The 22,929-nt window shown below is 45.8% G+C and overlaps 1 protein-coding gene across 19 annotated transcripts in view; it reads left to right on the top strand.

Moving 5' to 3' along the window:
* macf1a (microtubule actin crosslinking factor 1a) overlaps positions 1 to 22,929 on the top strand; it is a 121,289-nt gene that overhangs the window by 89,966 nt on the left and 8,394 nt on the right. For 14 of the 19 annotated variants that reach the window (XM_077506343.1, XM_077506349.1, XM_077506345.1 and 11 more), the window contains 35 exons: positions 7,450 to 7,611; positions 7,689 to 7,859; positions 8,477 to 8,643; positions 9,275 to 9,434; positions 10,331 to 10,657; positions 10,921 to 11,005; positions 11,095 to 11,321; positions 11,396 to 11,602; positions 11,707 to 11,934; positions 12,014 to 12,232; positions 12,311 to 12,514; positions 13,668 to 13,893; positions 14,209 to 14,435; positions 14,593 to 14,715; positions 14,846 to 14,947; positions 15,044 to 15,145; positions 15,259 to 15,432; positions 15,542 to 15,697; positions 15,882 to 16,079; positions 16,165 to 16,293; positions 16,556 to 16,738; positions 16,809 to 16,964; positions 17,059 to 17,265; positions 17,554 to 17,673; positions 17,751 to 17,920; positions 18,097 to 18,256; positions 19,016 to 19,210; positions 19,331 to 19,603; positions 19,763 to 19,951; positions 20,420 to 20,531; positions 20,653 to 20,819; positions 20,957 to 21,119; positions 21,206 to 21,360; positions 21,645 to 21,719; positions 22,674 to 22,691. In XM_077506343.1, the coding sequence (XP_077362469.1) occupies positions 7,450 to 7,611; positions 7,689 to 7,859; positions 8,477 to 8,643; positions 9,275 to 9,434; positions 10,331 to 10,657; positions 10,921 to 11,005; positions 11,095 to 11,321; positions 11,396 to 11,602; positions 11,707 to 11,934; positions 12,014 to 12,232; positions 12,311 to 12,514; positions 13,668 to 13,893; positions 14,209 to 14,435; positions 14,593 to 14,715; positions 14,846 to 14,947; positions 15,044 to 15,145; positions 15,259 to 15,432; positions 15,542 to 15,697; positions 15,882 to 16,079; positions 16,165 to 16,293; positions 16,556 to 16,738; positions 16,809 to 16,964; positions 17,059 to 17,265; positions 17,554 to 17,673; positions 17,751 to 17,920; positions 18,097 to 18,256; positions 19,016 to 19,210; positions 19,331 to 19,603; positions 19,763 to 19,951; positions 20,420 to 20,531; positions 20,653 to 20,819; positions 20,957 to 21,119; positions 21,206 to 21,360; positions 21,645 to 21,719; positions 22,674 to 22,691 (5,937 nt within the window). The remainder of the gene's footprint in view (positions 1 to 7,449; positions 7,612 to 7,688; positions 7,860 to 8,476; positions 8,644 to 9,274; positions 9,435 to 10,330; positions 10,658 to 10,920; positions 11,006 to 11,094; positions 11,322 to 11,395; positions 11,603 to 11,706; positions 11,935 to 12,013; positions 12,233 to 12,310; positions 12,515 to 13,667; positions 13,894 to 14,208; positions 14,436 to 14,592; positions 14,716 to 14,845; positions 14,948 to 15,043; positions 15,146 to 15,258; positions 15,433 to 15,541; positions 15,698 to 15,881; positions 16,080 to 16,164; positions 16,294 to 16,555; positions 16,739 to 16,808; positions 16,965 to 17,058; positions 17,266 to 17,553; positions 17,674 to 17,750; positions 17,921 to 18,096; positions 18,257 to 19,015; positions 19,211 to 19,330; positions 19,604 to 19,762; positions 19,952 to 20,419; positions 20,532 to 20,652; positions 20,820 to 20,956; positions 21,120 to 21,205; positions 21,361 to 21,644; positions 21,720 to 22,673; positions 22,692 to 22,929) is intronic. The other 5 variants (XM_077506340.1, XM_077506338.1, XM_077506332.1 and 2 more) reach the window with 2 other exon arrangements.

Raw genomic sequence — 22,929 nt, 5'->3', positions numbered from 1 at the left:
AGCAGATTCACCCTTTATTGCACAAACAAGCTAAACAACGTGGCCCGTTGTCCTCACCTTCCAAAGACCCGGGGCTCACATTTAATCAGAGCCCTAGGACTTGTGAGCAGTCCTGCCAGCAGAGCCCCCCAAAAAATGCAGGGCACAAACGAACTATAAGCTCTTCTAAGAGCAGAATTAAGCAAATTGCAGAGGAAACTGTTGAAATAGTAAAGACCTCAGATTCCGAGAGGGATTCTCCTCTTTTAGAACAGGACCAGGGTGACGATATGCCTCTCCTTCCTCCAAAACCAGTCTTCTGCCCTCCCACCAAGGCCCGCACGTGGCCCCGTGGGATGACACCAGGGAAAAAGACCCCGGTGGGTTTAAGGCACAACTTCCCCATTCTCCCACCTTTGCCTCCCCTTTTGGGTGAGGAGAGCAGCCAGGATGAGGAGTCACTTTATCTGCTGGATCCTCCGTCGCCATTCTTGAAGGAAGACGAAGGGCTGGCATATAGAGGTTTGCCTCTGTCCCCCTCTATCAATCAGTTGGGTAGTGACGAAGGTCTGCTTGGATGGCGAGGCAATCTCAGAGAACGCACAGCTTCTGAGCTGAAGTTTGAGGAGGACGAGCGTAGAATCCTTGAAGGACTTGAAGTGGAAGAAGAGCAGGATGACATGGAGATGCTTGAGAGGAGGGAGGACATATGGACTCTGGAAAGGGCTAAAGCAGAGGAAGAGAGAGCTGAACGAGAGGAGCGAGAGTGGGAAGCAGTCCTTAAATTGGATAACAGGGAGATGATAGAGCAGTCATGGGAAACATTGGAATCAGAAGGATGGGAATTAACCAGCTCTTCTGGACAGTGGCCTGTGTTAACCCCCCCTGTGGGCTTTGGAGGCCCCGAGGCACCCGGTGGGTCTCCCTGCCCTAGTTCTGAGACTGAATCAGATGACCTCTTCCTAGAGCTGGAAAGACGATGTGAGGAGGAGGAGGAAGGGCATGAAGGAGTGGAGATGAGTGTAGACCCCGAGCCTTTTGATCCATATTCTTGTCCATATGTAGAGGAAGATGAACAAGATGAAGAATCCATTAATGACTTGGAAAGTTGTGAAGGGACCCTTCCTTTAACTGAACCCCCCTCCGCAGAGTTGCGTGTTATTGCCTTTAAAGACTTTGACTCGAAGCGTGCGCAGGACTGTGAAAAAGAACACTGCTTCATTGATGACGATGAAGATGTTGTCCATTGTGATTATGAAGTCAGGGAAGAGGAGAGGAGTTTCCCCACAAACTCTGCTCTTGGTTACCAGCAGGAGTCAGACTATAGTGGCATGTACACCTTTCAACCAGACAGAACAGCCACTGGCGAGGCAGACTGTGTTAAGGAAATAACAGCAGAGGCTGAAACAGACCTGGTCAGCGGGGCCTCATCACAATGTGATGCTCCGTCTCCTCAGATTCCCGTGAATCCATTTGCATCTGAAGAAACAGAGCAAGGAAAGGAGTTAAAAGAAGACTTGTTTGAAGCTGACTTAAATCTATTTGATCAGTCGAGTTTGGACAGCAGTGAGGGAGCTCTTGCAGATGACTCCCATGAGCCTCTGCACACACAAGAAGAAAACCCAAAAGGGTCTAAACAGGATGTTGACGGTCAAATTTCCTGCCAGGATGCCTTGGTCACCTTTGAGGAGTCTGATGGGATGTTCTTTGTGGCAGAGATGCTAAATTTGGTCCCCGTGGATGTGTCTGGACAAGATGTGGACTTGGAAACTACAACAGAGGTGAAAGTAAGCACCCCAAAATCAGCCTCTGTCCATCCTCCATCCTCTCCGCTCACAGACCCGTCTTCAAGTTTACTCCAGTCCCTCTTTGAATCAGACTCTCTTCCACCCCCTGTGGTCACACACTCAAGCCCTGCATCCTCATTATCTCAGTGCCTCATTAAATCAAACTCCTGTGCAGCTGCTTCGCACTCTAAAGACTCAGAGGCCTTTGTAATATCAGATAGTTTTGTTTACCTGGCAGTGTCTGTGCCTCCACAGCTTTTAAATGACTGCCCCCCATCGCCACTCGAAAACTCCAATTCCCCAAGCCCGGTACCCGAACCACCCTGCTGCTCAGGCCAAGATGAGGATGAGGAGGGCGCTGTCTTGTCCCCTGATAGTTTTGTTTACATGGCAGCACCAGAGTGGCCCAAGCCCGGCCCATCTGATGTCAGCTCGGGCTGCGAAGACGTCCAAGATATAGACTCGTATTCGGAGGGCACTCAGTCTGGGATGGACGGTGTGGAGTTTGTCCTGAGCTCCGTTACGGGAGAGGACAGCGACTGGGAGTCTGAAGACTCTGCTCTGGACTTTCCTGCATTTATTTCCAACGACCCCATCTGGGACCAACTGGAGCCAGGCCTGCTACAAGGTCTCTTTAGTCAGCCTAAGACCAGCATGGTGGAAGATGGATCCCTGAGGGGATCCCCAGTTTGTTTCACAGGAAGCACCTCCACTTCAAGTGAGAGCTCTGCATCAGATGGTGGATCAGTGCAAGAATGTTCTGACACTGAAACACAGGACAAGGTATGCCACCATTTAAATTTTTGGTTCTTCAAAATGGGCTGAAGTTATGCAGACCGTCATTAGCCCATAGTGTTTGTGAACGGGACAACTTTTGCAACTTGATGCTATACACTTGTGTGCGGCTGCCCTGAAGTTGTATGAGTATTTGTGGTGGGCATTTGGGTGGGAGGTCAGCGCTAATCTATGTGTGGTGGGGAGGGCACACAGTCTGTGAGTGACCAAGTTATTTATGTGTGTGAAGCTACAAGTAGTGGCAGCCTGCTTGTTAGGTTCATGTCAGGTTTATAATATTTTGTCTTGTGACTGACTCTTTGCCGTGTTCACAATAGCTCGGATGCAGGGCGTATCCCGTTGTGTGTGTGTGTGTGTGTGTGTGTGTGTGTGTGTGTGTGTGTGTGTGTGTGTGTTCTGTCTGGATCATTTGAACAGCTTTTTTTATTCTAAATGAATTCGGTGACCACCATAGTGTTCATGTGTGAATATGACATGTAACACAAGAACAGTCGATGAACATGTTGTTATGTTTATAATTACATGTGTGACAGTGTTTGTTCTTGTTGTGGCTTCTTTTTGCAGTACAGCATTTAGCTCAGCAGCATGTGGTGAAAGCTAAAAGTATTGTCCAATCTCTGCTCACCAAACGCTGCCATGTGACCGCTTTGAGAGGTCTCATCCAATTAGATGTAACGTAGAGACAGGCAGGCTTCGATGCCATGCCACACTCGAGAGTTTATATGATAAATACAGGCTTCAAGTACATTTTTCATCTGGCACAAGCTGATTTTTGCGTGATTTGTTGTCGTCGGTGCATCAGTCGCCAAGTCTGCTTTTTGTCTCTGCTTGAATACGACAAAACGTCTGTGTGCTTACTGAAGACAACGATGCTCTGCTTGATTACATCAAATGGTAAAAAATCACGAGGAGAAGCATCAGCTGTTGCTCCTCAATTTGAAAAGGACAATTAATAGCTGACGTTCCTTTTGGCTCCTTGAGACTCTAATGTGGGTCTACTTATGATCGAGTTGCCTACCAAATTTCTTGTTGCTTACTGAAACAGACTTCAGTGGCTGACTCTTTAAAGAATGTTGTGATTGTTTTATTAGTTTCTTGATAAGTCATCATGTCCCTAATATTTTACTGCTTTGAAACAAAATGGGTAACTTTCAGACTTTGTTTTTTTTCTAAGTTTACTCGTGATTAATGACTCAACCAAATTTCATGTAGCTAATTTTAACCAGCTTTGGTGTCTGAACCCTCCCCCAAAAGTACTTTTCACACATTCATTCTGCTGATTTCAAAGCTTGTTTTTTTTTTTTTTTTTAATTGGGCGACATGCTACTTGATCCAAATTGAACATGATTAGAATGGACAATGAATACAAAAACACCACAAAATGCAAACATTTTTGGTGGTTTGTCAAAGGTGACATTGACTCCTGCCATGTTATGAAGTCCTTTTTAGGCCTCCTGTCAACTGACCCCCTCAAACACTCTCTCATCGACGCTTGGATGCTTTTGTTTATGAGATAAGGAGGTGAGAGCTAACCAGTGTATGCGTGTGCATGTGCATTAGTTCTCCCGCTAGCTTTTGATACTAAGATAAGAGCAAACGGCTGGCAGGCTGGTGCACCAGCAGAAGGCCTTTTGGTGTCAGGGTGTCGCTCATTTAAAGGGCCAGTGCGCTTTTGTGTGCCCCGCAGACACGACAGACCAGACAGACAGATGGACGTAGCATTAGCATGCTGTTTGATGGCTCGAGGGTGCGAGCGTACAGACGGGCTAGCCTCAAATACGCTCTTTGACTCCTCAAGAAGATTTCAAGCATCAAAATTAAATCGTTCTGCCACATTTACCTCATTATAGCTACAATTGTGAAGTTAGTTTTCAGTGTTCTGGTCTCTCAAAAACTCGAATAGGGACCAGGCATCGCTAGGTGTGTGCTTCATACACTTGTCTCTCTCTTGATGTGATAATTCAAACAAGATGAATGCATGAAAGCCACAGCCGGGAAACATTGATCTCCCGCTGGATTTGCTTTTGAAAAAACTCAGTTTCACTTTTTGCATATCCTTGCAAAACCACGAGACAAACATGGCGATGAGACTTCAAACACGCAACCTGTGGAGAATGGGAAAGCTCATGCATGGTTATCGGCGTCACTTTGCATTGTCGTAGCCGCGGCTTGTTTTCCTCACTCGGTGACGACAGGAAGGATGAAGGGCTGAAAGGCAGGAAGTGAGTGGGGGCAACCGGGCCGCAGGCAGGAAGTGAGGAAAGAGGCTGAAGACAAACAGTCGGCCAAGCTGATAGCAGAGACGTTGTCGATTCGGGTCATGGAAAACAAGAGCAAAAAATTTCAAGTTTGCGGAGGCTGTGTGTGGCACCTATATGCTTCCTGTCTTACTCCACAACTGAATGATTACTTATTAGTAAAAGGAAGTTTGTCAGGTCTGTTAACCATTGCCCTAAGACTAACCTTACTTTAGCCATTATTATTCTTGACCGCTGACTCCTAACATTAAAATGATGCAATTAGACATAAAGCCATCTAAAACTCGAATGTGGCAGAAACGAGTTTGAAATATTTGAACCATTTCTAACTGTCATCCTCTCTGAGCTAAAACCGCAAAGTTTGTCCGTGCGGCGCACATGCGGAAACCAGGACGAAGGCGACGGTGGTTAACAGAGGGTAGGATGACAAAGATGTGAGGAAGAAAAGATGGAGGATGGTGCGTGGGTTATGAGTGCGTGTGTGCTGGTGGAGGAATGGAAGAATGACAAGTATGTGGGACATTTTCCACAACGCCGCTTGTGTGTGGACTGTGGCCAGAGAGAGGAGGAGAAGTCAACTACAAAGTACGCCGAGTGTGTACTTTATCTACACCACACTCACTCACACACATGCAGGGTGGGACGGGTCATGGCCTGCTGCTTATTGTTGTTCTTGGTCCACACATTTCCTGCGCTGGGCAGATCCACGCCCGGCGGCTGCTTCTTTCGCTCGTTCACACACACATCTACACACATGCAGTGTTAAAGTGGAAGTCAACCTTAAACATTTCTCAACAATAATATGTTATATGTGACCTCACTAGTCTAAACATGACATTCCGATTAATATTACATTTTTGTAATATGAGTTATGAAGCAAAATCTAGCTGATCCATCACTGGGGGCGTCCATTTTGCCACTTGCCGTCGACTGAAGATGATGGCATCAATGTTGCTCAGGGCTCAGGTGACAACCAATCATAGCTCTGCTTCAGAAAACAGGTGAGCAAGTGGCAAAATGGCCACCCCCTGAGATGGATAAAAATGGCTGGATTTTGCTGCTTAACTCATAGTCCACTCACGCAAAATTAACCAAAATGCCATATTTAGACTAGTGGGGCTGCATAGAAGATTATTGTCAAGAATTTTTTTTCGGGGTTGAATTCACCTTTAAGGTACACATGCAAAGTCATATAGTTGTAGAAAACAACTGAGCTCACAGTTATGTACTTTATTCTTACAAGACACTCTTTCATTAATCATATACATATATTTAAAAAAAAACAACAAAACAGTGAAGATTTCAACAGCAATGTACAAAGGACACATACTCAGTTGAAGTGAATTTATTTTAGGGAGAATTTGTCTTTTTTTTCTTTTAGCTGGAAGGGATATAAGAAAGAGGCTGGAAAGATACATACGCACACACAGTGCTTCCCAGGTGTTTACCTGAGTAGCACAACTGGTCACAGATGTGTAATTAATCACACATAAACACACAGCGTCTTTATTTATCAATGATTCCATTGCGTACTGCCCATCACACGATGATACTCGGTGTGTATTTGAAAGTAGACACACACATGCAGTGTTTAGTCATACTAGGAACTCAACCAGTCACGTATTAATTCACATTTGTTTATAAGATACATGAAATAGTTACTTCAAAAGCAGCCAGAAAGCTGCAAGACTGTTTGATTTATTTTTTTTCATTTTCCACTCCAAAGAAATCCTTCAATAACTTTCCATTGTGTAAAGATTTGACGATGTGGTTATTGAATTAATATTAGTATTAAGTCATGACAGGCTTGTTTTCAGGCATTTAATGCAGCTCTTTTTCTCTCGTTGTTGACATAGTGGAAATGTGTTTTTGGTTGATGTTATCAGAGCTCAACAAATCAGATTAGCCAACTCGCGATCTTGGATGTTTTTCCCTCCTGACTGTTTGTTTAAAAACAAGTGTAAACATGAGTCAGCAACGGGTTAGAGAACCAAGTGGCAATAATCCAATTCATAACAAACTGATTTTTCCTCCCTTAATTCTTATTCTTATCAAGACCTTTAATTCATTGGAGTACACCATTTTACCACATTATTGTATACAGGCATAATTGAAATTCTTCATTGTTCTATTTTGTGTCTTCCAGATATGCATGTACAGTGCATACAGCGTCATTTATGCTTAAGTGTCATGAATTTGTGGCCTACATATAATGCGTGCAAATATTGCTGACTCATGTTTTTCCAGCCAACACCCCTTACTTTCCTCCTGTCCCCTCTTAATCCCTCATAATCCTCTTCTGTCGCCCTCCCCAGCCTCCTCATCCCACACTGTCTGTCTGTCTTCAGTCCGTCTGTCATCTCATAGGTGACTTCTATATGCAGAGACAAGATAGGGTTGCATGTGCGACCGTTCCTATGCGGCAGTTGTTGTTTCCTTCTTTCAGTGAAGGCGAGTGAGTCATGAATAGCCAGACTCGAGTCGCGTGATTTGACTTGAGATTGCAGTTTTAGGAATTGTCATTTGCTTGGCTAGAAGTTCTGAACGACTTGACTTGAAAGCGCAAATGTGCGAATATATGTTGAACCCAGGCGATGACTTGATTGGACTCTGTGTGTCTTTACTGTCAGGCTCTGGAACGAGAGCAGGTGGACGGCGTTCAGGCCAAGTTGCAGCACGTCAACGCCGTAGGCCAGGGTCTGATCCAAAGCGCCGCCAAAAACACGGACACGCGGGCGCTGGAGCACGACTTGGATGAAACCAACCAGAGATGGAACTCGCTAAACAAGAGGGTAACCAGAAAATCCTTGCCAAAAAAACCCAGAACAACCAATCTCTGGAAGCAAAAGTGTAAGTGTGTGCTCGACAGGTGGCCGAGAGGATCGCCCAACTGCAGGAGGCCCTGTTGCATTGTGGGAAATTCCAAGACGCCCTGGAGCCGCTGCTCAGCTGGCTGAGCGACACCGAGGAGCTGGTGGCCAATCAGAAGCCGCCGTCTGCTGAGTACCGCGTGGTCAAGGCCCAGATCCAAGAACAGAAGGTGGGTGTTTTATTTATTTTTTTTCAATCCCATACAAGCAAAACTTGGGAATTGTTTTAACCTCATCCGGCCTTTATTCATTTTTCCGAAGAAAATCTGGGTTCCACTTGGTGACCTATCAAGCTTCTTTATTTTTAAATTTTTTTTTTTTTTTTTTTTTTTTTTTTTTTTTTATGTCTCTTGGTGGGGTTGGAACTGTTAAGTGAATTTCGTTGCTCTGTCCTGTCCTTGTGCATGTGTCATGAGAATAAATTTGATTTCATTCCTTTCTGCAAACAATTTGAAACGGTGTTTGTGCTCAACAGGCAGGCAGGAAGTCAGTCTTCATCTTTAATGTAGTTATTTCTTGTTTTTGTCATTGCTCAACATTAAATTGAGCCATTTGACTGTCAAACACGCACAGGACCACAATGGAGAAGTTTTGTTAATGCCGTAATTTGTTTATAAAACATTTATTTCCTGTGTTTGTCATCAATCACTTTTGTTTACGTTAACCACTCGGACAATTCTCAGATTACAATCACAGACAGAGAAATTTTTCTAGCGTTTTCATATTAATGATTTCTTTTAATCTGAAGATCTGTAATTAATGACACTCTCTTGTGTTCATCGTCCAGCTGCTCCAGAGGCTGCTCGACGACCGGCGGCCCACCGTGGAGATGATCCGTGCCGAGGGCGAGCGCATCGCCGCCACCGCCGACCTTCAGGACCGACAGAAGATCCAGAGCCAGCTGCAAAGTCTGGCCGAGAGGTGGAGCGACCTCCTGGACAAGGCCAGCTCCAGGTACCGGCTCCAAAACCTTCTTGTGGTTCATGAAGGAAGCTCCAGAGAAGACGTTTTTGTTAGCTTTGGTTTGTGGGGTGAATTACTTGTTTGTGAGGTCATCACGCAAACACACACAAGTGAAGACAAACAATTCCTGACAGGGTGGGACATGCAACATCTGGTCAGGCTGTGATGAGCATGGATTCTCTGGATTCACTTTAAACATAAATCAGAATACTGCTAAAAGGAGGGCCCTGTTGAAATTGCTTAGGTTTATTGTTATTTTGAGACCAAGTAAATGCCCTATGTCTGAATGACCATATTACAAAATGTAACACCTTTTGCCCATTTAAAAAAAAAAAAAAGGAGCAAGAATACTAGACTAACTTCCCTTTGTATTCAAAAAGTTAAAAAATTACTTTCTTCAGGCTTGTGATTGACTAGGTTTACCCTATAACAAAGGGTTACAGCATCACCTGTTCCTGTGGCGTCTACTTCTTTTAATTGCCTCACAGTATAAAAATAACTTGTCTTTTTTGTATGTGCACACACTCGAACCATTTCTAAAACAGCTGGAGGACCCAGAGTTTGGTCTGAGCTAAGCAGTAAAATGCTAATAAAAATCCTCTCCCTCATGTTTGGGCATAAGGCAAAGGCAGCTGGAGGAGCTGCAGGTGTTGGCGCTCGACTTCCACGAGGCGCTGGAGCCGCTCGGAGAGTGGCTTAGTGCCACAGAGAGGCGCCTGAGCTCCGCCGAGCCCATGGGAACCCAGACGGCCAAGATCAGCCAGCAGATCGTCAAGCACAAGGTAGCCCCATGTGAAAATCTCCTGAGAATGCTCCAAAGTGGTTTTCACACCACACACACACACACTCACTCACAAGCATCTTTCATACTTATTTTATATGTGTGTATTAATTAGGTTGTTAACACTTCATACAGCCTAAATAAACAGTTTTTTAAATGAAAACAATGTGTGACCTTAAGTGAGCCCACTTTTGGCTGTAACACTTAGCAGCAAAAGAGGGCAACCCTTTACTGCTCGTAAAAATCATTTACAGTCTGACTCCCTGTTGGCTGCTCAGTGTGGCTTTGGCTTGCCAAAATAATTAAACCTGTTTGTCATTTGTTAGTGATTGTTTAACCTATTTATGTATGAAAGCCTTCACATATCTAGCGAGCAATATATTTACATAGCTTGGAAGCTAGCTAGCTACTAGTCCAATATGATTCTGAGGGGAAATTAATGACCACAAGCAGCAATATTCACATATAAACACTTGTATTAATGTTATAGTACAGCCAAAGTTGTTACAAAAACTCAGCAACATTGAGGAGGGATTAAAAGAATTATCAAATCCAATCTAAACAAGAAAAATCAGTTAAGACGTTGCATGGTCATATGGTAAGTATAACTACAGTAAGTTAGTGATATATAAAGACATATTGATGAATTATAATACACCCAGTGTATGTAACCAATTGCAAAAAAGAGCAACATGGCCTATAAAACTTCATATTCATCATTTATTTATGCTTTTTTTTTTTTTTTTTTTTTTTTAGTCTTCATTTGTCATCAAGTTTATGATTTCCAGTTTTATGATTTGTCACCAGCATGCTCATTTTTTGTTTGTCTCCATCTTTTGTTCTCTTTTCCATCACCTATCCACTCCCATCAAACACACACATGCACACACCTCCCAGGCCATCCAAGATGACGTGCTCGCCCGCGAGTCGGACGTGGCCCGCCTGCGTTCCCTCAGCCAATCGCTGGCCCCGCTCAGCTGCGCATCGGACCGCGATTGGCTGGGCGAGCGCGTGGAGTCGGTGCGCTCGGGCCACGCCCAGCTTTCCGAGTGGTGCGCGCGACGGGCGGCCCTGTTGGAGCAGGCGCTGGCCAACGCCCGGCTCTTTGGCGAGGACGAGGTGGAGGTGCTCAACTGGCTGGCCGAGGTGGGCCAGAGGCTGGCGCTGGTGTCGGTGCAGAGTTACCGGGCCGACGTGCTGGCCGAGCAACACAAGCACACGCTGGTACGACCACGGCGGGCGGAGAAAATTCTACAAGTAGTTGGACTCATTTTGTAACGGACTGAAAAGTATATTTCTTAATTCATTGAATTCAAATGTTGAAAGTGAAACTGTGCATATGATATGCATAATGTTAGAGTGACTGTAATTAAGAATTGAGGTGTGTCCCAATACTTTTGTCAATGTGATGGTTTCAATCAATTAAAAAAAAAAAAAGAAATTAGGACTTATTTAATATGTGTGCTCATTGTTTTTGTCCTTCACAGTCGCTAAACGAGGAGATTGTAAGCAGGAAGAAGACAGTGGACCAGGCCATCAAGAACGGACAAGCTCTGCTCAAGCAGACCACGGGTGGGTGTCTGGTGGTTCTCGCGCATCCAGTCCTTCAGTAGTTGTTGGTTCTGGTTGACCTGACCGTCGGGCTGGCCTTTCTCCTGCAGGTGAGGAGGTTCTGCTGATCCAGGAGAAGCTGGACGGCATCAAGTCTCGCTACGCCGAGGTGACGGCGGGCAGCAGCAAAGCGCTGCGCACACTGGAGCAGGCGCTGCAGCTGGCCACGCGATTCGCCAGCGCCCACCACGATCTTAACCAATGGCTGGACGCCGTGGAAGCTGAGCTCAACGACGTGGAGCCTGATGCCTCCCCTGCCTATCAGGAACGACAGAAGGTACGTCAGTGGTTCTCAAACGAGTCTCTTTTGTATCTTTTAAAAAATATATATATTATTGTTTTAATGTGTAGGAGTTAAAGAAAGTTTCAGCTGAGAAGCGGCTGGTTTTGGACACGCTCAACGAGGTTGGCAGCGCCCTGCTGGATCTGGTGCCTTGGCGAGCTCGCGAGGGCCTGGACCGACTGGTCGCTGACGCCAATCAGCGCTACCGACAGGCCGACGACACCATCACGCAGCGGGTGCAGCTCGTGCAGGCCGCCATCCAGAGGTCGCAGCAGGTACTGCGGTCTGACTGCGTCAACGTTGCTTCTGCTGGATTATTTTGAGTTGTTTCAAGTTTCTAATCACCTTGTTTTATTGCTTGTGCGCATTGTTTTTTCAGTATGAGGAAGCTGTGGACGCAGAACTGGCCTGGGTGGCCGAGACGGAGCGCAAGCTGGCATCACTGGGCCCACTGAGCTTGGAGCCCGATGTGACGGTGGCCCAGCTGCAGGTCCAGAAGGCCTTCAACATCGACATCATCCGCCACAAGGACACCGTGGACCAGCTGCTCGCCACCAGGGACGATATCCTGGAAACATGCAGCGATTCCCAGAAGGACGCACTCATGGTGAACTAGGGAACCGCATCAGCCACAAACTGACAACTTTTTTTTAAATTCCTGTTATGTACACACGCTTGTCCTCCAGGTGAAGACCGACTCCTTGAGCGCCCGCTACGATGCCGTCAACCAGGTTCACAGCGAGCGCTTCGCGGCTCTGGAGCAGGCTCAGGTGCTGGTGGCCCGCTTCTGGGAGACATACGAGGAACTGGAGCCTTGGCTCGGTGAGACAGAGACACTCATTGGGCAACTGCCACCGCCCGCCATCGACACGGATGCCTTGCGCATTCAACAGGACCAGATGAGGGTAAAAAATAAAAATAAATAAATAAATAAATCTACTACTATCTAATCTACTGCTAATCCAGTCTTCTTTAATGTCCAGCTGCTGAGAGAATCCATCGCCGAGCACAAGCCGCACATCGACAAGCTCCTCAAGATCGGACCCCCGCTGGCCGAGCTGAGCGCAACAGAAGGCTCACGGGTGATGCAGTGCTACGGTGAGGCCGAGCGCCGCTACGTGGCCATCAAGGAAGAGGTGAAAAGTCGCGCGGCGCTATTGGACGAGGCCGTGTCGCAGTCCGCTCAGGTAGGACAAACGTCACAAGAAGTGTGACCACTAAACGGCACTAGTGTGTTTTTGGTGATGATAATCAAGACTGAATGTTTGATTTTGCTTGACTTCATAAGTTGCTGTCAGAGGTGGGGTCGACAATTTTTAGGACTTGGATCTTGCTTGGCTAAAATTTGTTTGTGTAGACTTGTTATATCCACTATACTGATGACCTGACTGACTGCCACCTCTGGTTGCCGCTGTCCATTTTTTTGCACTGTGAAGGCATGTTTTAGATTTAACTGGTTGTGTTGTTTCTCCACCCTCCATCCTACTTCCATCCGTCCGTTTGTCCGTCCATCCACCTCCACTGTCTCCTAACCCTCCTTGTCTGTCCTTTAACTGTACCGTCTCAAACATGTTGTTTTGTCCCGTCCGCCACGCCGTCACACCTCGTCGGTTGTGTGTTGTCGCCACATGTCACCACCACCACCTCCACTTTTCTCCATGGTCACTGTTCACTGCTGTCATCCAGCTGGTGGAGGTAAGACAGACTGCATCATTCTCACATGCTTTCCCCTACGCACAATTTGGTTGATATTAAGTTTTGGTCCTTATTACCCTCTTTAGAATGAATTCTTGTGTGTGTGTTTTAGTTGTATTACCTGATGGAAATATTGACCAAAGGGATGGGCTTCATACTTTCTATTGATTTGAGAAAATAAATTTTTAAAGCACTGTGTCATTAAGGGAGTCCAATTTTAGTTGTAAACACTAAACTTAGGTTTATTTTTTAAGGCAGAACATACCAAATAAATAATTTAAAAGAAGAATTCAAATGCATAAACAAAAAAGTGAGAGAGTCAGTTTAGCTCAGTGCTTAAGTCCTTTACGTTTACACTTATGTCCAATTATACGTAGTTGTACAGCATGTAAATAAATATTGAACATCCGGTATGGTTTTGATGTTTGTAAATAATTGATAGAAAATGTTTCTGCAATGATTCAACATTGACAACATTAAAAAATGAAGTGAACATTTTTTGGTTTGATAATGCAACCATTTTTATCAGATTAATCAATGGGATAATCGGGAAAATAATTCATTCTGAACTCAAGCCCTCTTAAGTGTATATTCCAACTAGCAACCTCCTCGCCCTCACCATCCCTGCAATTCACACCTTTGCAGTTCCACGACAAGATGGACCCCCTTCTGGAGACCCTGGAGGCGGCCGTGCAACGCCTTCGTCAGCCTCCTCCTGTGGCGGCCGAGGTGGACAAGATCCGCGAGCAGCTGGCTGAGCACCGGGCGCAGGGCCTGGAGCTGGACAAACTGCTGCCCAGTTTCTCCGCCCTCTGCGCCCGAGGAGAGGAACTCATCAGCCGGGCGGCCCACGACGACCCAGCTGCTCAGGGTGAGTGAGGAAACTAGGAACTATCGGACAGTGGAAACCAGGAAGTACTCCAATGAACTTATAAATCATGAAAACCTGTGAATAATTAACACGCCTCCAAAAGAGGTTTGTAACTTTTTTATCATTAATTTTAAAACGGGATCATAAAGCCATCAACATCATATTTCTAGCATATATGCAATTATGAACCCATGTTACATAAATGACTATATTCAGTAGTTAAATTATGCAAGTGTCATGTACTATCACATGAGACTCATCAAGGCTTGATTGATGCTTATTAATGAGAATGATTATCCCCTGCACTCCCACCAGCTGTCCATTCCCGCCTGCTGCGCCTGCGCTCGCTGTGGGACGAGATCCGACAGCGTGCCGAGGAGCGCGAGAGCAAACTCAACGACGTGCTGGACCTGGCTGGCAAGTTCTGGGCTGACGTGGCGGCACTGCTGAGCACGCTGCGCGACTCGCAAGACATCGTCAAGGAGCTGGAGGACCCCGGCGTGGACCCCTCGCTCATCAAGCAGCAGATCGAGGCCGCCGAGGTAGGAGAAATGTGTAACTGGTACTCCTTAACAACATTGTTTACAAATAAAGTAAGGCTAATCATGCATTTTAGAGTGTTTTAACTTGTGTAGCCAGCGTGGAAGACCAAAGTGGTACTCAAAACATTTATTTGAATTGACTGTTTCCGTGGTCTAGGCCATCAAGGCAGAGACGGACGGCCTGAGGGAGGAACTGGAGTTTGTCAGGACCCTCGGAGCTGACCTCATCTTTGCCTGCGGAGAAACCGAGAAACCCGAAGTCAAGAAGACCATTGATGAGGTGAATAGCAAACTTTTTGTTCACAGTGACAAAATTCAGAAAGGACTTGAAGGTTTTACACTTAGGTTCCTTTATTTTGTTTTTTTGTTTTTTTTTTGTTTGTTTGTTTTTTGGTTTTTTTTCCCCTCAGATGAATGGTGCCTGGGAAGGTCTAAACCGGACGTGGAGAGAGAGGATGGAGAGACTGGACGAGGCCATGAGCGCCTCCGTGCAGTATCAGGATGCACTGCAGGTGACTGACGTCACGACATTTCTGTTCTGAAGTGTCCTTTTGAAGCAACCCAACAGCAAAGACTTGACGGTGATGATTGTTGCGTGTGTTTTGTAGTCCATGTTCGACTACTTGGACAACGCGGTGATCAAACTGTGCGAAATGTCGACGGTGGGCACTGACCTGGGAACAGTCAAGCACCAGATTGAGGAACTCAAGGTTGACAGCTTAAATGCTTACGTGACGCTTTATTTCAGTGAAACTGAATGAACTATAAGGTCACTGAAATGTAACTACATTAAACTGCCTTTTGTGGCGTTTCCGTGGAGCAGCAGTACAAAGTGGACGTGTACCAGCAGCAGATCGACATGGAGAAGCTTTGCCACCAGGGGGAGCTGCTGCTGAAGAAAGTTTCCGACCAGACCGACCGGGACATGATCCAGGAGCCGCTGACAGAGCTGCGCCACCTGTGGGACAATTTGGGGGACAAGATCACCCAGAGACAGGTATGTGGACCACTCGTGATGATGATGATGATGATGATGATCCTCCAATGAGGGGACTTCCACGTCTGAGCAGCTGCTTTAACCGCAAACTGTTTTATTCTGACCACAGCACAAGCTGGAGGCGGCCCTGCTGGCCCTGGGTCAGTTCCAGCATGCCCTGTCTGAACTGCAGGCCTGGCTGAGTCACACGTACACCACCCTGGACACACAGCGACCAATCAGCTCAGACCCCAAAGCCATCGAAATCGAACTGGCCAAACATCATGTGAGTTCTTCTCCCCCTTTTTTGCTTTCCTAATAGCACTAAGGGATAATCGACAGAGCTATCATTGTGAATCAAAAAAAAAAAAAATCTGATTTTTGTAAAAAAAAATATATATATATATATATTTATACATACAGTGCAAGTGATTTTTGAGCTACTTTTTGAGGCAAAAACTCGGTTCCAGGTTTTGCGCAACGACGTGCTGTCCCACCACGCCACAGTGGATGCGGTCAACGCAGCAGCCGCCGAGCTCCTGGAGTCGTCTCCCGGGGATGAGGCCAGCCACCTGAGGGAACAACTGGATCAGCTTAACCACAGCTGGCAGAACCTTCTGCTCAAGACGCAAGAGCGGCAAAAGTTGCTTGAAGCCGCCTTGCAGCAGGTAAAATCCTATTATTTTATATACAGCTCTGAAAAAAATTGACCCCAAAACTACTGGATCTCATTTTAAATTTTTTTGCTTGTAGGCGGAGGGCTTCCATGGCGAGCTGGAGGAGTTCCTCCAGTGGATGAGGCGCACGGAGAGCCAGCTGTCTGCAGCTAAGCCCACTGGAGGTCTCCCCGAGACGGCCAGGGAGCAGCTGGAGCAGCACATGGTGACTAAACAACGTGTCTCTTAAATCTTTAAACCATGTCCATGGACCCCAAATTTGGGATGCTACATTTTTAGGCATGAAAAAGTAGCCTACGGATGCCTATAGACAGCAGAGCATGCAAAACAGAGGATCATAAAACGGCAATAACATGCATCTAACATGTACACAATTCTGAATTCATGTTACATATACAGCTGGATTTGGTAGTTAAATGACCACTTTTAAAAAAAAAAAAAAAATCTTTTGTACCTGTTATCCACAGGAACTCCAAGGCCAGCTGACCCAGCGGGCCGACCAGTACCACCGGCTACTGGACGCCGGAGAGTCCATGCTTCTTGCTCGCGGTGGAGAAGACGCAGGACCGGGGACCACACAGACCCAACAGAACCTGGCCATGCTGCAGAACAAGTGGGCCAGCCTCAACACCAAGATGGACGACCGCCGGGTAAGATGGTTTGTCATTTGGCGACAGTCAGTCAGTTCACATGTCTGACTGTTACCTGTCAACCGCCCAGGCCAAGCTGGAAGAGGCTCTCTCGCTGGCGACCAGTTTCCAGACTTCCCTGCAAGACACCATCAACTGGCTGACGCAGGCGGAGCAGACCCTCAACATGGCCCAGCCACCCAGCCTCCTCCTGGACACGGTCCTCTTCCAGATCGATGAGCACAAGGTAGGTAGCAGAGCTCGACAAATAGGTTTTTGTCCTTTCACATACTTGATTCTTTTACAAACATTTTCCTCTTTCTGGCCTGCCCCGTGTTCAGGTTTTCGTCAACGAGGTGAACACGCACCGCGAGCAGGTCCTGGCCCTGGAGAAGTCCGGCTCCCAGCTGCGCTTTGCTAGCCTGAAGCAGGACGTGGTCCTCATTAAAAACCTGCTGCTGAGTGTCCAGGCCCGCTGGGACAAACTGGTCCAGAGGTCTCTGGACCGCGGGCGGCACCTGGATGAGGCTCGCAAGCGGGCCAAGCAGGTACTTAACCGTGATGGCTAATTTGTTTTTCCACTGAGAGATTAGCAGTGTAAGTCACTATATAAGGCTTTTTGTAGAGTGATGAACCCAAATATTTCCCTCCTCTTTAGTCAAGTAAAAAATGTGTTTTGGAATACTACTCCCTGCCACAAGATGGTGGCAACGCACTACTGTTCTATAAGTAATAATCCTCAATTCACTTCAACATAGTTCTTTGGTACCAGCATGCCATGAGATGGTGGCAAAGCACTTATTTTTTATCTTAAAAAAACCTTAATCTCTCTGTAGTTCCATGAGGCCTGGAGGAAGCTGACTGACTGGCTGGAGGAGGCCGAGAACCGACTGGACTCGGAGCTGGAGATTCCCAATGAACCGGACAAGATCAAAGTGCAGCTGACCAAACACAAGGTACGGAGATCCTGTTAGTGCTGAGGTCCCTCACGTCGGACATCCCGCCTTACGTCCCTTCTTGGTTGGCTTTGCAGGAGTTCCAGAAGGCGCTAGGCTCCAAGCAGCCCGTCTACGACACCACGGTGAGGTCGGGCTGGGCCATGCGTGACAAAGCTCAGTTGCCGGCCGACACCCAGAAACTGGACCACCTGGTTGGCGAAATCCGCGACAAGTGGGATACTGTCTGTGGGAAGAGCGTGGAGAGGTAAATTTATTCAAATCGGGGGTTTGCAAGTATGGCCCACACTGGTGTGCTGTTATTTCATTACTATTAAATGTTTTTAAATAATATAGCATACACAACTCATTCCATAGTTTGTCAGTTCATCTATTTTAAATATAAAAAAAACAAATCATAAAATGAACTTTGTCTTCCACCAGGCAACACAAGCTAGAGGAGGCTCTGCTGTTCTCGGGTCAGTTTGCCGAGGCCCTCCAGGCTCTGGTGGACTGGCTGTACCGCGTAGAGCCTCAGCTGGCTGAAGATCTGCCTGTACATGGTGACCTGGACTTGGTTTCCAACCTCATGGACTCCCATAAGGTGCCAACGTTGGTCCTTTAAGCCAGGATTCCCCAATTCCGGTCCTCGAGTCCTGCAGGTTTTACATTTTTCCGCCTACCAACACACCTAATACTAAAGATAAGGATCGTTATCAGGCACGCTGATGAGCTCATTATATGAATCAGGTGTGTTGTTAGGCGGAAAAATTGACTGAGGAATTGGGGAACCCTGCTTTAAGCAGTCACAGTCGTAGCTTAACTCATTTGCTCCCAAAATCGTATAAATACGTTCTATTTCAAATGCATTACGTGTCCCAAAGACATATTTATGTTGTTTATAAAAAAAATTTGTTTTTGTTTGTTTGTTTTTTTTATGGTAATGCTAGAGCATACAGAAGGCTTTGATGCAGCCTCTCAACTGCAGAGAACGGGTGAACAATGGTAGTAATTCCAAAAAACGGCCAGCAGGCAGCAGTAAAATATAATAGGTCAACTAGGGCCAACTAGGATCAACTCGGCTATATTCCAATGCTAATTACTGCATAATGGAAACGGGTAAAAAATATTTTTTTTCATCTGAGAAGTGACTCTAAGCTGTCTTTTGGTAGGTTGCATGTTTTTATAGCAACACAACACAATATCATGTGGGCCTTGCAGTCAAAATCCAGTAAAACAGCCAGGAGCAAAGGGGGTTTCGTCAGTGAAAATGTCTGCGAGTGAATGAGTTTAAAAGCCAACCTGTGCATGCCAAAAACTGCCACAGCCTTCAGTAATCCCACCTATCCGAAACTTGTTCCAGGCCTTCCAGAAGGAGATGGGCAAGAGGACAGGCAGCGTTCAGGCCCTGAAGCGCTCGGCGCGAGAACTCATGGAGACGGGTCGGGACGACACGGCGTGGGTCAAAGTTCAACTGCAAGAGTTGAGCAACCGCTGGGAGACGGTGTGCGCTTTGTCCGTCACCAAGCAGACGCGACTACAGCAGGCACTCAAACAGGTAACAAATAAGTTACAAGTACAAATATTTCTTCAGTCACATTGTCTGTCCATAAAATGAAAAGCTTAGTCTAGATGATGCCAATGAGTTTTTGTTTTTGTTTTTTTTGCCACATGTCAGGCAGAGGAGTTCCGCACGGCGGTGCAGATGCTGCTGGAGTGGCTATCGGAGGCCGAGCAGAGCCTTCGCTTCCGCGGCGTCCTTCCCGAGGAGGCGGAGACCCTCCAGGCGCTGTTGCACACCCACCGCCAATTCATGGGCACCGTGGAGGAGAAGAGGGCCGAGGTCAACCAGGCGGCGGGCATGGGCGAGGCTATCCTCACCCTTTGCCACCCTGACTCCATCACCACCATCAAGCACTGGATCACCATCATCCGGGCACGCTTTGAAGAGGTGGGTCGAGAGCCATTCAGGGTGGGAAATAAAATTATAGGGGGTTTTCAGTTTTAAAGATGGCTCCGTCATATGACATTTCAAGGTCATAGATGTATAAGTATACCTCTTCACGACATACAAGAAGGTATGATCAGTGTCATATTTCTGTGCGCGTAGGTACTGACGTGGGCCAAGCAGCACGAGCAGCGTCTAGAGGCGGCACTGACCGAGGTTCTGAACAACGCCAACCTCCTGGAGGAGCTGCTGTCATGGCTCCAGTGGGCCGAGACCACCCTGGTGCAGAGAGACATCGAGCCCCTCCCGCAGGACATCCCCCAAGTCAAAGGACTCATCACAGAACACCAGGTCAGCATGTGTACAGATTCAAACCTCGCCTATGACAGACACACTGTTATGATTCTCAAAACGAGTTAGGAGTAGGAGGTCCCTCAAGTGGTACATAAATGAAACATCACTGTATTAAATGGGTAATGTTTATTTTCTGATCTATAAGGATCTGTAAAGCGTCTTTGGTGTCCTAAAAGGTACTATATAAAAATAAAAAATAGCTGAATTAATTAATCGTCTAACTTTGACAGTTACTGCAATGGTCCGGAAAATGTTGTCAAGTTCCCACAATTTTAATCGATAAATATACGATACATAATATATACTAATGTATAAGACAATTATATTTAAAACTAACAATTGATTAATTGGGACATTATTCAAATGCACATACTTAATTCTGATCTGTATATATATCAATCATATACTTGTGAATTAATATCCAAATATTGATTGTACTCAAAGTAATTGTTCTCTCTGTGTCAGATGTTCATGGAGGAGATGACGAGGAAGCAGCCTGACGTGGACAAAGTGACCAAAAGTTACAAGCGGAAACCCTCTGAACCTCCCAGCAGCCTGGCAGAGAGAAGAGGAGGCCGTAAGTGATATATTGATTATTTCGAGTGATTACACCGATAACCACATTTTCAAGTCAAGTACTAGGATAGTGAAGTGGTATTGATAAATATATATTTTTTCCATCATTGGGTCCACTCCAGGGCGACACCAGCAGCAACAACAACAGCAACAGCATCATCAGGCCTCAATGCAGGTGCCAGGATCCAACCCGCGACTCAACCAGCTGTGTGCTCGCTGGCAGCAAGTTTGGCTTCTGGCATTGGACCGACAACGAAAACTCAACGACGCTCTGGACAGGCTGGAGGAGGTACAAGAGCGTCATCGTTTAGTATAAAATAAAATGTTTGATCCCCAAAATGAGTCGTGTAAAACCAGAAAGTGCATTTCCCTTTTCTTTGATTTGCATTTTTCTTAATTGAGCTTTTTTGCATGTGCTTGCCGCAGCTCAAAGAGTTTGCCAACTTCGACTTTGACGTGTGGCGTAAGAAGTACATGCGCTGGATGAACCACAAGAAGTCGCGCGTCATGGACTTCTTCCGGCGCATCGACAAGGATCAGGACGGGAAAATAACGCGGCAAGAGTTCATCGACGGCATTCTGGCATCCAGTGCGTCCAACACACGCACACTCACAGACTCAAATGTTTCATTGATTTTGATGTACAATTCTCCGTGTTTTATTTTTCCTCTGCAGAGTTCCCCACCAGCAAGTTGGAGATGACAGCAGTGGCGGACATCTTCGACAGAGACGGCGACGGCTACATCGACTATTACGAGTTTGTGGCCGCTCTGCATCCCAACAAGGACGCCTACAGACCAACCACAGATGCCGATAAGATTGAGGACGAGGTGAGCGTGCAGACTTGACCAGCAACTGCTTTCACATATAGGAAACTCCTTGAAGAACAACAACGAGATGGTAATCGCGTATAAAAGCCATACGGCAAACAGAGGTTCACAAGGCATCAACACCATGCAGCTAACATTGACACAATCATGAACCCATGTTACCTACATTCACAAATTACGAATACAAAATAAACACCTTCTCATGTGGTTCATCAATCGTCTTAGCTAGCACGCTAGCCTAAATAGAGGCTAAAGGTTTCTGCTTCTTATGTGATGTGGTGCAGGTGACTCGGCAGGTGGCGCAGTGTAAGTGTGCCAAGCGGTTCCAGGTGGAGCAAATAGGGGAGAACAAATACCGGGTAAGCTAAAATCCACTTTTTGCTTCTCATGTACGACTGATAATTTTTATGTATGATGCACAGAAATTCTTTAAAAAAAAAAAAAAAAAGCATCATCCACTATTAGAGAGTGTTTAACCCACTTGTAAATAACTTGACATTTGTCGTTTTAACCAAAAGGAAGCTAACCTCACTGTACTTATCATGTGCGTGTTCTCACCTTCATGCTCTCATCGCATGGCATCAGAGAACATCCTTTATTATTATTTATCAGCTCATACTTTCTTCTCTTGACCTCACCATGTGGTCTCACATCCTGGTATCGGATGAGAAGATCACCAAATGCGCACCTCACAATCTAACCTCATGTTTTATATTTATATACATGTTCTCATCACGTTCTTTTCTTGGCTTTATTAGATGAGATGAACTCAAATGTGCACCGCATGCTGTTATCTCACACGTTCTCCTGTTTGTCACATCATGTGTGTGTCTGCTCTGTTTGTGTGTCACTCCCACTTGTAACTTATTTGAATCTCCAGTAGCATATTTGATATCGTACAGTGGTGCCTCGACTTACTTGCGATACGACTTGCGAGTTTTTCCAAGATACGAGGAGCTAGCTTAATGCTAACACACAATGGAAAACACAATAGAAAGGCTAATGGATCTAGCATGAATTTAGCAGTTATTTTGGAACTTTAATCAACTTGTATTTGAACACAAGCATCACATTCTGTATCCTCCATTCATTTCAATGGGGAAATCTGATTTGAGGAGCAAATGTTTTGAGTTACAATCGTGGCAATGAGCAATTTTAGCTCTTAAGTCAAGGCGCCACAGTACATGAAAATGTAAACGCCTCCACGGGCTTATTGTTTTATTGTTGTCATTTTGTTGTTTCGATCGTCATCTCTTGCTTTCTTTCTTTGTCTTTTGTGTTTCCGTGCGCCGCCTGTGCCGGATTTTTTGTAGTTCTTCCTCGGAAACCAGGTAACGCCACTTCTGATGCTGTCATTGGATGTGTGAAATCTGCTTCTTCACATTCCGAATCATATTTCTTGGGAAAAGAATTTGTCTCCAAAGGCCATTACAGCAAAATATACATTTAGGACATATTGTACTGTATACACAAATGTATAAAGTGCAGTGATTCATTATATATATATATATAAATCTGATGCAATATTATTATTATTATTAGACAATATGATGAACAACAACAACATTA

This window comes from Festucalex cinctus, chromosome 19 (genome assembly GCF_051991245.1).
Source record: "Festucalex cinctus isolate MCC-2025b chromosome 19, RoL_Fcin_1.0, whole genome shotgun sequence".
Classification (NCBI taxonomy): domain Eukaryota; kingdom Metazoa; phylum Chordata; class Actinopteri; order Syngnathiformes; family Syngnathidae; genus Festucalex; species Festucalex cinctus.
This window is presented reverse-complemented; position numbering and strand designations above follow the sequence as displayed.